At 28.3% G+C, this 14234-nt stretch overlaps 2 protein-coding genes across 3 annotated transcripts in view; one reads left to right on the forward strand and one right to left on the reverse strand.

Moving 5' to 3' along the window:
* Nucleotides 1-2754, reverse strand: part of LOC107444397 (uncharacterized) — a 28846-nt gene extending 26092 nt beyond the window's left edge. Inside the window, exon 1 of the mRNA XM_087164589.1 lies at nt 2507-2754. Coding sequence (XP_087020715.1) covers nt 2507-2573 — 67 coding nt within the window. The 5' untranslated portion in view covers nt 2574-2754. The remainder of the gene's footprint in view (nt 1-2506) is intronic.
* The window catches only part of LOC107452524 (uncharacterized), a 76958-nt gene that overhangs the window by 32506 nt on the left and 30218 nt on the right, over nt 1-14234 (forward strand). The gene's annotated exons all lie outside the window — the stretch shown is intronic.

The following is a 14234-nucleotide window of genomic DNA, read 5'->3' on the forward strand; positions in this document are numbered from 1 at the left end:
ATTTCATAGTTTGTGGTTAAGCCCTACGTTTTGAGAAAAAAAAAGAAAAAAAACGTGTTGTAAATAAAGAGTGTTTATTCAGAGAAAGTAGGTTTTTGTATCTGATTCCATAGATATTGTTGTTAACGTATGCCTGTTTAGGCAGAGGGGTGCGATTGTTCTTGTTTTCCAGTGGCGCCATCTATGGTCCAGTGGCGCCACGACTTCTGTCATACCCATTCGTCACACCCGTTTATAGGTCGAACCCATTCATACATCCATTCATTCATCCATAGATCGTAATTTTTGACCTGAATCAGAGAACGATCGATCTCCAATCCAGTACCCTCAGAGGTATTGATTTGTTATGGGAACATGAAGGACTTTGAGATTCGACAGATTTAACCTGAATCAGTCACCATTTACTACACTGGGAAACTTCGGTCGGCTGGAATCGAACCCACGAACTATTGGACATAGGCCGACCAGGCTATCCCAGCCGATTCCGCAGATTAAAAAAAAAATTAATTAGCATAAAGATTAGCCTTTCGAACCATTAAAGTTTCTACTTATAATTTCAAAACTTTTTGTTCAAAAGTTAAGCTTTTTTTCTTTCTGCTTTGTACATAACTTGGCGCAGTTGAAGTTTCCTCTGCCGTGCACCAATCATAATATTATGCTTTCAGCAGTACACCATACTGCACGTTCAGCTTAACTGTGCACATATCATTAAAATGTTTTATTTTCACAAAATTTAATTGTTATTATTTAGATTTATTTATTCGATTTTTTTTATATGAAATATTTTTTTGCTTTAAAAATTGCTAAGTTTAGATTGCCGTAGAAAATTTCATGTATTGCAATTTAAAAAAGAAAATGTTAATCATCATTTATGAAAAAAGAAAAATGATAAATGATTTCTAAAGACTTCTTTTTGAAAAAAGAACCTTAATTGCGGATAAAAAAGTTTCATAATTTTGAGGAAAATGTTTTTAATTTGTGCTGTTAATTTCAGAGATTTGGCGAAAATTCCACTGATATTCTAAAACCAATTCATTTAACCAAGGAAAATAAATAAAATTACAGTTAATGTGTTTTAAATTCCTCTCAAAACTTTTAGTCAGATTTCTTTATCCTGTCTAGCTTAAAAAAATATTTTGTGTATAAAGCTCAAATATTTTTAAAATTCAATTGATAAACCATTTTAAAAAGTCGCAAACTTGGCGAGATTTTTTTCAATATCGCGGTTTTTTCTCACATGTCGGTGGCTAATGATTCGAGAATGCTTATTCAGAGAAAGTACGTTTTTGTGGTCATAGTTTTAGTATTTATTTCGAAATTAGCATTAATTAGTTAGTAAATCCTAAACAAACACTCAAAACATGTGCTCAAAAATGTAACAAATTAAAATACCTAATATTTTTAAAGGTTTCAGTAGTAAACCTTAAATATGCTCAAATTAATAGGTGCAGATCATATTTTTAGTAAGGAAGTCAGTCTCCTTTAAAAATAAATAAATAAAAAAAGCATAATTTTTTTTTATAAACACTTTTTTTCTACGATTTCTTTTTCGTTTCATATTTTTGAACTTTAAAATGGCGGGGTTGTTGTAATCTGGAAAATATTATTAAAACATTCACATAAAGGTTATGCCGCGTATGGATAGCAACGCGAATAACGCACAAATAAAGCAATAGAAATGGCCACAATATAGTTTTGGTTCCATAAACAAGAATCTTCTACAGTGTCTAAATACGAATTGACTGAATAAATTACAGAGTAAACGAAATGCATTAATACGTTTGTTCCTTTTCCCCTATTGGTTAAACCACTTTCTTACCTTTTGCTACTTATTTGCCTTGTGCTTTATTCTGTCATTTTGTGTTTCAACACTGAGGAAGGGTCTTGTTTTTTTTAACCAAAACTACAGTATGCCCAATTTTGTACTTTATTCATGTTGTTTAGCTTTATTCTTATGGTCACAATAATATAATCTGAAGAAAAATAAAAGTTAATGTTCATTTAATTCTTTTTCTTTCGTATTTCGTTACTTCCCTGTATGAAATAAGAATTTCCGAGTTTAATTTAAAATTCTGTTTATCGAAAGAAAGTTTCTTGGGAATTTTTCTAAAATTATTTACCGTTTTTAATATTTAGTTTAATAATAATCGTACATTTTTTTTTAGAGAAATTATAGGTACAGAAAGTTTCATTTCGTGTATTTTTCAATTTATTTATGTATTATTTTCGTGCATTTTTCAATTTCAAATATCAAAATTCAAATTTTGAATGAAATTAGTCGGCTTTCTGAGTAATAAAACATCAAAGAAATTACAATTTCAAATTTAAATTAAAAAAATAACCATAATTTTTGTTAATTTCAGAAATTAAATTATTATTGCTTAGAAAATATCTCTTTTTAATATAAATCAAGCAAATACAAAAAGAAACAAACTAATTTTGTTAGCTTCACTATTTAATAAATTTATTCTATTGAAAAAGAAAAAAAAAAGAAGAATTAAATTACCTTGTGCATTAATTCCTATTGGCGCAATAAAAAGGAAAAATCCTATTAGATGCCAAGGAAACGCCATTGTCTCGCTTTTTTCCAGAAGCGAAACGGGAAATATCCGTTACCGCCCTACAAAAGATCCAATAAATCCAAGACACAAAGCGAAAAACAAATGATTCCTGCAAAGCTCCGGCAAACGATAAGTCACTTAGAAAGGGTAGCTTTCAAAACAAAAGGTTCTATTATCTATCGATCATTGTTTCTTCCATTGAATATGAGATGAACAGAAATAGATAAGGCGTATCTATAAAGCCTGAATGATGAGTAGATTAGTTGTACTTATTTAGCAATTTAAACGAAATATGACCTAAAATAAAATTTATGTTTTATGAGTTTTTTTTTTTAAAGTTTATGATTTTATTTATGCTTCTATATTCTGCGTTTATACTCTGCGAAAGAAATGTGGTAAAATTAATTTTTAAACCAAAATTAATTTTTAAACCAAAATTTTTAAACCAAAATTAAAAGACAAATTTTCTTTTCAAAACAAATTTTAGTATGTTAAAATTAAATCTTTAAAAAATTTTATCATGTTAAAATGAGCTTTTTAATCTATATTTTAAAATGAATTTTTTTAAACAAATTTTAGTGCTCTTAAACGAGATTTTTAAATTTAATTTTAGTATGCAAAAAAGAAATAGTTTAACAAACTTTAGTGCGCTAAAACAAGTTTTTTAAGATATTATGTTAAAATAAAATCTTTCAAAAATCTTTAGTGTACTAAAATTAAATTTTCAGAAGAGAATTATTTAGTATTTCAAAATGGAATCCTTTAATCAAATTTTAGTGTATTAAAATGAGCTTTCTAAACAAATTCTAGTATGTTAAAATGAAATCTTTAACAAAATTTAGTGTGCTAAAATGAACTTTTTAAACAAAATTTTAGCATACTAAATGAATTTTTTAAGCAAATTTTAGAGCACTTAAATTAGTTTTTTAAAATAAATTTTAGCACATTAAAATGGAAACTATTAACTAACTTCAGTGTGCTAAAATTAGGTTTTTAAAATATTATGTTAAAATGAAATCTTTTGACAAACTTTAGTTTGTTAAAAGTAGCTTTTTAGGAACATAGAAGAAATTTTAGTATGTTAAAAGGAAATCTTTTAAGAAACTTTAGTGTGCTAAAAGGAGTTTATTAAAACAAATTTTAGTATATTAAAATGAAATCTTTTAAAAAACTTTAGTGTACTAAAAAGAGTTTATTAAAACAAATTTTATTATATTAAAATGAAGTCTTTTAACAAACTTTAGTGTGCTAAAATGAGTTTATTAAAACAAATTTATTAAAACAAATTTTATTACATTAAAATGAAAATTTTTAAAAAACTTTAGTGTGCTAAAATGAGTTTATTAAAACAAATTTTATTGTATTAAAATGAAATCTTTTAACAAACTTTAGTGTGCTAAAATGAGTTTATTAAAACAAATTTTAGTACATTAAAATGAATAATATGAATGCAACACATAAAATTGAAAAATAATAGACTGTACTCGAAAACAAGATTAAATCTCAGGATTACAGATTGCGTTACGTAATCAGAAGAAATAAAAGAGAAATAATTTACCCAATAAAGAGACTTTATTTCATTATAACATTTCAAATAAAAAAACGTTTTTACCTCTATTGAATTAAGCTTCTCATATTCTCAAAAACTTAAATATGAATGTTGAAATTTATATGCATCTGGCAACATATAATCTCACTCTCTCTTTACCTTTTGTCTCTCTTTTATGTTACTTTCGACATAAACTAAAACAAGACCCTATAAAATAAAGATTTCTAGAGAGAAAAATACATTTTCCTACTTCAAAGATACAGAAGATAATATTTAAGAGGAGGCCATAGCGCGGCAAAAACTTTTCGTAGCCAGTTCTCTTTCATCTCAATGACTAATTTAAGATTTCAAGTATAGGAAAAGTGAATACAGACAAATCTAGAGTAAGCCATGAAGCTTCAAATACTGAAAAGAACTTTTTAAAATATCCAAATAAAAGTAAGTTATGAGACGGTAACTTAAGTTTAACGCCAAGGGAAAGTTCTCCGATAATTTTCTTCCATTTTGATGTTTTGAAATTCTTTTTCCGCAATTGAAACTTTATGGCAGACTCTAGGTTTGCCTGAACGCACTTTTTCTTTCTTTTTAATTTTAAACTAGTAATGGGAGTAAAAGAAAATTGGCAACGTAAAGTTTCTCCCCTCGTATGGTGTCCTCTTAATAATTACCTAAGATGAAATATTATTTATTAAATTTCATTTTTCTTTCTTACGTGTCGTTAAATGAGACTGTCTTTTTTTGCAATTTTTAATAAGAAAAAGTATTTTTTTCAAAAAAGCTTGCCGTTTTTACATTTTTTTGTAAGTTAAAAAGTCATTGAAATACCAATTAGAAATATGTTTTACGCTAAGTTCTTGAATTATATTTTAATAAAATTTTTTATTTAGAGCATGCAATGAATGCAATGTGAGTGTGTAATATTCATTTAAAAATAAATACAATAAATACAAAGATTTAAGATGAAAAATTATGTATCAAATATCATTTTTCTTTCTTACGTGCCGTTAAATGAGACTGTTTTTTTTGTTGCAATTTTTATAATAAGAAAATGTAATTTTTAAAAAAAGCTTTCCGTTTTTAATTTTTTTGTAATTTAAAAAGTCATTAAAATACCAATTAGAATATGTTTTACACTAAGTTCTTGAATTATATTTTAATAATAATTTTTATTTAGAGCATGCAATGAATGCAATGTGAGTGTGTAATATTCATTTAAAAATAAATATAATAAATACAAAGATTTAAGATGAAAAATTATGTATCAAATATCATTTTTCTTCCTTACGTGCCGTTAAATGAGACTGTTTTTTTGTTGCAATTTTTATAATAAGAAAATGAATTTTTTAAAAAAAGCTTTCCGTTTTTAAACTTTTTTTTGTAAGTTAAAAAGTCACTGAAATACCAATTAGAAATATGTTTTACACTAAGTTCTTGAATTACATTTGAATAATACTTTTTATTTAGAGCATGCATTGAATAATTGTGTCTGTGTAATATTCATTTGAAAATAAATACAATGAATACAAAGATTTGAATATTTTTTTAATAAAACTAACGTATTGTTTATTCCTCATTTTTATCACTTGATAAAACACATTTCTGATAAACTAACTGATAACATTCATTTACAAGTATCAAATTATTACAATAACTGCTGTACCTTGTATCAAACATACTCTTATCTGATATTTTTAGAACTGATGAATTGTTTCCATACTTTTTAAAATATTTCCTTTATCAGGCATCTGCAGAATTAATTATTCGGTTCATTTATTTTGATTAAAGTTGTAGCTGTCATTTAATAAAACCTACTAAAAGATTAGTGCTGTTATATTAGTCACAAATTTCCTTATGATTTATTTTCACAGCAGTGATTAACTATGCTGCAGCACGACGAATAATTAAACATAATGAAAACATTAATATTTGCACTGAAGTTTTATTCTTTAGTATTAATTAATGGGGAATTTTCTAAAATTGGTAATTTTGGTACGATTTATTTTCTATTGATTTGGTATACTTTAGTAACAGTTATTAAGTTTATTGTATAATACTTTGTTTCTGTTATTGTGATAGTAGTATACTTCTCGTTATATTTAATGTGGTTGAGGTATACTTTAGTTTCAGTTAATGTATTTGTTGTAGAATACTTTGTTTCTGTTATTACGATAGTAGTAGTATATTTCTCGTTATAGTTAATGTGGTTGATGTAGACTTTAGTTCCAGTTAATGTGTTCGTTGTAGAATACTTTTGTTTCTGTTATTGTGATAGTAGTAATATACTTTCATTTTAGTTAATGGTGTTGAGGTATACTTTAGTTTCAGTTAATGTGCTTGTTGTAGAATACTTTGCTTCTGTTATTACGATAGTAGTAGTATATTTCTCGTTATAGTTAATGTGGTTGATGTAGACTTTAGTTCCAGTTAATGTGTTTGTTGTTGAATACTTTGCTTCTGTTATTGTGATAGTAGTAATATACTTTCATTTTAGTTAATGGTGTTGAGGTATACTTTAGTTTCAGTTAATGTGCTTGTTGTAGAATACTTTGCTTCTGTTATTGTGATAGTAGTAGTATACTTCTCGTTATATTTAATGTGGTTGAGGTATACTTTAGTTTCAGTTAATGTATTTGTTGTAGAATACTTTGTTTCTGTTATTACGATAGTAGTAGTATATTTCTCGTTATAGTTAATGTGGTTGATGTAGACTTTAGTTCCAGTTAATGTGTTTGTTGTTGAATACTTTGTTTCTGTTATTGCGATAGTAGTAGTATATTTCTCGTTATAGTTAATGTGGTTGATGTAGACTTTAGTTCCAGTTAATGTGTTCGTTGTAGAATACTTTGTTTCTGTTATTGTGATAGTAGTAATATACTTTCATTTTAGTTAATGGAGTTGAGGTATACTTTAGTTTCAGTTAATGTTGTTTTGGTATATTTTAGCTTCAATTAACATGGTAGTAATAATAAACTTTGCTTTCAGTTAATGCGGTTGATGCGGTACCTAATTACGTTTCAGCTATGGTGTTGATAGTAATCTACTTTAGCTTCAGTTAAAATGGTTGTGGCGTACTTAAGTTGCAATCCATTTGGATTGTAGAATACTGTAGTTTCATCTATTAAGGTTATGTTACACCTAATTAGTTTTAGTTAATGTGGTTGTAGTGCCTTTTAATCAATTCGATTGATTAATTCTTTACTTTAATTTTAGTTAATGTAGTAGTTAATTTAGTTAATGTAGTATATAACGAATTATCGTAAACTGCTAAAGAATTGCACTTCGTTTGTTTAAGATGGAAATACAGTCAAACCCCGCTATAGTGAACCTTCAAGGGACCGAAATTTTGGTTCACTATAACCGGGAGTTCACCATATCCGTTACTCAGGCAATTTAACCAAACTCCTCCCTTTTATTACACATTATTCAAATAAATGGCTGAAAAATATTATGTAGTCGCAAAAAATGTGTTATTTTTCATTACTCTTCGTCTTGAGTACAAAAAAAAAAATTAGTAATCTTTAGCTGATGAGCAATCTTCAACAACAGATATGGAAACACTTCCCGACTCTCAAATAATTTTTCCTGAATTTCTGTTATTCCGCTTTTTAAACCTGTCTAACCTGCCATTCGAGCGCATAAAAGTAATCTCATAAAATCGCTTAGGAAATTCATCGACATTTATTCAGATACTGGAAGATTGCGGCTTATTCGATTGGTGAACCACTTCAGTAATGCCTCTTCAACATCCATGTGATCTGCTCTCCTCAACTTTTTTCTGCCATCTAAATTTTTTTCAATTTTTTTCATGTTACAAACTGCAGACTTGGATAGTTTATATTCCCTGCAAACATCAGCTTAATTGCATCCATTTTCAATTTTTCTGATTATGCCTATTTTATCATCAATGGAGAACGTTTTACGCTTACTGCTCGCCATAGTTAAGTTTGAGACGCTTGTTTGCGGGATTTTTGTAACTGAACTGAGAGCAAAAAGGAGTTGAAATGAGGGCCTTATCAACACATATTAGTGTCCAACCCGTTGACCAATAATGAATAATTACTCATTCCCTCTGACAGAAAATGCATATTGATCTCACTGACACCTTACAGGCTGGGTTGGAAACATTTGCTTGGTTTGTTTAAGAATGGGAAAGTGAGATAAGAGAAGCAAACAAGAAAAAATGCTTATCGCTACATTCCCCTCTACAGATGGTTTTAAAAGTCGGTATATGTATTTGTTTTGAAGTAGAAATTTCAAAATTACTACAAAAAATGAAAAAAAATCAGTCGAACACAGAAAAAAGTTCATTATATCCAACTTCCTCACTTTTTTGGTTCACTATATCCACAAAAAATAACATTATACGAGCATAGCAAGGCACGGACCGAACATTTTGTTCACTATATCTGGGAGTTCACTATAAACCGTGTTCACTATAGCGGGGTTTGATTGTATATTCATTGTTTGTATCGTAAATGCTTAAGAATGAGACAAAAATTAATATTTTTACAAATAAACATGTCTAAAAATCTGAAAATGGTGATTATGTTCGTCATTAGAAAATGACCTATGAAATCAATTTTTTGGTAAAATTAAAATTTCAAATTGCAAATTTTAGAGTCGAATTTTGATTTATTTAGATTTGAAAGAAATTGCTATTAAAGTACTTTAAAAGAGCAAAAGAAAGCTCTCGGAAATCGATATTGAATAAATAGCGATATCGTAAAAAAAAATTAAAAGGATTTGCAAATGGTGGGGTATACATAAAACTAGTTTCAGATCGGTTTTGAAAGCAACAAAAGGCTCTGTTATCCACGGTGCTTTCCATAAATGCTAATAGGAGAAAGATTTTGTATAGAGTTAGTTTTACGTCAAATATAACACTTACTTCTCTTATTATCCAGTTGTAGTATGAAAGAATTTTGTGTTCTTTGACGATACTATGATTGGCTGGGAGAGTTTCGCGCATGCGCTATGAAGTTCAAATTGCGTTTGCAGGAAACCCGTAACGATATGCAAGATCTACTGATAATATCAACTCATGATAAGATGAATAAAACTTTGTGTGTCTGTTTATACCTATTATAACTACTAAACCAGTTGGACCAGGATCCTGAAAATCAGAGAGCGGATGCAAAGAGCATATTTTGCCTCCAATCCTGAAAATCTTGAACTCTTTTTTTTTTTACCACGTTTATATAAACTTGCCTTCGTGTATGTCTGTCCGGGTGGAATTTTGTAATCGATTTTAAACTAACTTCCCGACTAGCTACAAACTTCAAATTTAGCACACAGTTCAGAATTGGATGACAATGCATGAAAATGAAGAGAAAAAAGATATGCAAAGTAAAATAAAATTAAAATTTAAAAAAAATTTTTTTTTTCGAGATTGTCTTTTGTTGTCGATTCCATTATTTCAAATTATTACGTGTCAGGTGAAAATATTTTTGTTGTCGGAGTATTTTTATTGGCTGAAAAATCACGTGGTAGGATCCAGTTTTTCCTCATTCATTTCCAGATTGTTTTGGTAGTCATCAGCATAAAACTAATGAAAGTCGTAAAGGTATTGTTTTTCTATAAAGATTTTTGTATCCCTAATTTAAAATAAAAGTTCGATTACTTTAGTAGTGGTCTTGTAGTAGTTTTGACTACTCTTGACTAAGAAAAATAATCTAAATAAAAATATATATTTTTAAAAACCACGTTTTTTGTAGTGAAGAATAATAATTAAAAAATAATAATTTTTTAAAAATATAAAATAAAAATTAAAAATTAAAAAAATCATAGTTTAAAATAAAAAAATTCAAAATAAAAAAATTCAAAATAAAAAGTAATATTTTAAAAAATTACGTTTCAGTAGTGGAGAATAATTATTAAGAAAAAAATTGAAAAACGAAAAACGTGGGGCGCATGAAATACATAACAGTACATATACACATTTTCTTAATCATACACATGCACAGCCACATATACATCCACATACATATGCATATACAAAAGCATATTCCACATCCACATTCAGATACAATTACAATTACTGATATACATACACATATTCTCAAGAGCACACATACACACACTAATATAACATTACTGTTATGTATTTCATGCGCCCCACGTTTTTCGTTTTTCAATTTTTTTCTTAATAATTATTCTCCACTACTGAAACGTAATTTTTAAAAATATTACTTTTTATTTTGAATTTTTTATAATTATTTTGACTTCAAAAAATGCTTGAAAAATGATTCTTTCCAGAAGGTTTAGCATTAAGCTCCCTTATCTGCAGACAATTAGATACCTGCAAGTGATGTCATCCTTGGTAAATCGTAGTTAAGATCGTAGTTAAGCTGATTCAGAAGACAATCAGGTTTGACACACGCGTGACGTTGCTTATAGGGTATCCAGTTGAGTACTTGCCACAAGAGAAGAAAACGGTCACTGATTCCCAGACACATGACTATGATTTCAACCTCAGACCACCAGCTGATCGTACATTAACAAGATGGCGTCTCAAAGTCGAGCTAAGTTTCTCCACATAAGTTAGAATGTTACTTAACACAAAATTAACAAGATGGCGTCTCAAAGTCGAGCTAAGTTTCTCCACATAAGTTAGAATGTTACTTAACACAAAATTAATTAAATAGAACACCGTATCGCATTGAATCTGTTAAAATATAATTATCTCTCGTCTATGTCTTAACTTAGATTTATTATTTGTTATGTATTTTATTGGGCCACGATACATTTTTGTCTTCTGTACCTGGCAACTTCAATGCATAATTAGTTTGTTTATGTTCTACATTGCTCGTACCCGACTTTGTGTTAAGTAAGAAATATATATTAAAAGAAATGAAATATTTGTGAAAGAATCTTTATGAAAGAATATAGAATGTGTCACTGAAAAGAACCTATACTTGATAGGCTTGTTTTGCTCGAAATAGATGGGAAAGAATAGTTGCTAACGCAAACAAATGCTACGTTTCAGCAACCAATTAGGATTGACATACGCACTCTACGTCACTTGCAGGTATTCCATTGAATCTAATTTAAATCTCATAGTAAGGCATAATCACTTCACGTCTTCTCGAGTTTCAAGCTCCCAATTCTGGTTTTTCATCATTTAGAATATGATATCAGTGATGTTTTCTAGATTGCAGCTCTTATTAAATTTTTGCTGTTTCCTTGTTCATTATTTATCATTATGTTTGGTAAGCATGGGCAAAGTCAACTTTGGTGAACGTCAATTCGCGATCGCAACGAACTATAGGGGGCGTTGTTGTATGAGACGCTTACCTGCGATTTCCATATGAACCGTCATTCAGTTACTCTGGAGACGTCGTTAATGTAGCGTGTAGCATTGCAACGTTCCTTCTTTAATGTGGCTTATTAAATTTAAAAAAGAAAAATGCTTGATCTTCTTTCTTGTACAACCGAAAACAAAATGGTATCTCTTTTTATTAGAGAAGGAATATCCAAAACACATCGGAAAAATATTTGTACATTAACAGAAAAAAATATGTATATTCTTATAAGAGTTAAAACCTAATGCCCGAGAAATAGTATTACTAAATTTAATGATATAACATGAAAGGCCCATTTAAACTTTACATTCTATAGTTTTAAGAATCATATTAGTTCAAAAATTAAAATGAACAAAAAGTATACATAAGCCTCATAATTTTATGAAATTTAATTTTGCAAACAACGTTTTTTGACAACAATTTTTATCAAAAAATTTCAAGTTTCAATAAAAATCATCATTTAGAAACTAAGAAACGTAAAATAAAGAATGCTGACGAAACAAAAACAAAAAAAAAAACAATTCTTTTTTGTCGCCATTTTTAGTGCTTCGAATATTCGTCTTTGGGATTTGCCAAAAACAAAACAAGATGCAATTTTATTTTTTCAGGAGGGAAATATTTTACCGAAAAAACGAAAATGTACCAATTCCCACAACATAAAACTTTATCTTGGCAAACGTACGTTTTGGAAATGTTATTTCATTTGGAATCTTATTCATCAGAGTTCATATGGCGATATGATTGTTTTGAATCTATGCTAAACTCTATATCGGCTCATTTTCCACCGAAATCCAATTAACTATTTTGATTTTAAATAAAGTGTTTTATTTTATGAACTGTCGCAAAAATTTTAAGTGTAGATTGGCGGCACTTAAAAACCGCCAAATCTGTAGCGGCGGCGTTAATACGTCGTAAGTACCGAATTTTTATTCCATACTTTTCTGAATCATATTATTTCAAACATTGGAATATACAAGAAGTATACATAAACACATAATGTTATACCATTTAATTTTTCAAAAGTATTTTGAGAACAATTTTTATCAAAAAATTATAAACTAAAAAACGGAAAATAAAGAATTCTTAGGATAAAAAAAACGATTTTAAGAATTATTAACATTGAAATAAAAACTTTCATATTGTTTCTTTTTTTATTATTCTTATAGTTCTTAATCAGACGTAAAAAACCATTCTGTAGAGAACCATCATCAAATGAAAAAAAAATATTTACAAGCAAATTTTTTATTGTAAAAATCATTGCACTTACCTGATATATGATTCCCGGAGAATTCCAAAATGATAAGTTCCTTGTTTGAAAACTTTATTCTCAAATAATAGATACATAGTTTATACCTTCATTACTTTTAGATAACATACTACACAGCAAAATTTTATAATTGATATGAATTTGAATATGTAGCTAAAAACAGAATAGCTGAATTCTAGTTGAACTTATTCTTTCAAAATTAAAAAAAACTTACCAAGAAAACGATTTAAATTAATTAAGAATCAGCACAAATGGCACTATTTCAAGTAACTTGGATAATTTTTTATTGTTGTTTTCCGAATTATATGGATACAGAAATATATACTATTCTATAACGAAGAAGAATATGCTATAACTATTACAATTCTGTATGTTCTGAATTCATATTTATTCACTGGAATGACGAAAGCAATGTTGACTTCACTTTAATTCGTAATGAATTGAAGACAGAAGAAATGCATTTTACCTTAATACACACATCTGTAACAGTATCCGAAATCGGAAGTCATCAGTTGCAAGTTTGTTGATAATAGAAATTAAAAATTATCGAGGAATTTTTCTTCAAATGTTTGGCGTGTTCTGTTCCTGCAAGATTTACTAATATTCTGGAGATTTTTTTCAAGTTCTTCGGCCTTTTCCTTAGGGAGATTTTGTTTCTTATTTGCTGCTAAAAAATGGCGTCTGATTCAGTCAATGACTTTGATGGAACTAAATGAAAACGTGATAAATTAATGTCCGATATTTACAGGCTCCCGCTAGACGGCGTACTCGAGCGTTGCGATCGCGAATAGATTAACAGCTGGGAAAACTATCTGGAAGCACGTGTTACGTTTTGTAAACGCGTTTTAATAAATCCAAATAACGTAGAGTCAATAGTCATTGAAATAAAGAAGATGTTTTGTACTAAAGTGTAAATTCATCGGGAAAACTTAATTGTGGCAAATCTTTATCAGGTGTTAGCAATGATCAAGAGCATTAGTTTTAACTCCCAGTTGATGAGTTAATTTTTTAAAAAATATTACAATGTAAAGCCGTTGGAGGCAACATACAATAATAAAAAAAAAGATTAAAATTTTTTAATTCTTTTTTTATTTGGATCGGTTTTTGCAGTTTTTGCAGTTTCGGTTTTTGCAAGATTAGATTGATTTTTACCCCTTGAAAAATAATGAGTTTTTAAACTGTTTAAAATAAAAGAAACTTTAAAAATGATATTTATATCAAATTTAAATCGATAAATGAAATTTATTTAAGTTAGTGATGCATATTTGTAACCATTTCTAGATAAGAACATTGAGAATCAATAAGTTATTTTTATTGATGGGTTAATAATTGATGCAATGATTCTTTAAATATTTTATTTACAAGTGCTCAGTGTAAAGTTATATAATTTCTCAGTGCTAAATAAACACGAGTTCAGTGTAAAACAAAGTGCTCAGTGCAAAATAATATGAAGCACTCACTGAAAAACAATTAATAGTGCTTGGTGAAAATATAAAAAAAATATGCCTAATAAAAAATACTGCGTGGAGTCCCTCCGCGCGGAAGAAGTGAAACTT

The sequence above is a fragment of the Parasteatoda tepidariorum genome, chromosome 5, assembly GCF_982258835.1.
Source record: "Parasteatoda tepidariorum strain Cologne lab strain chromosome 5, Ptep-v5.0, whole genome shotgun sequence".
NCBI classification, from domain to species: Eukaryota; Metazoa; Arthropoda; class Arachnida; order Araneae; family Theridiidae; genus Parasteatoda; species Parasteatoda tepidariorum.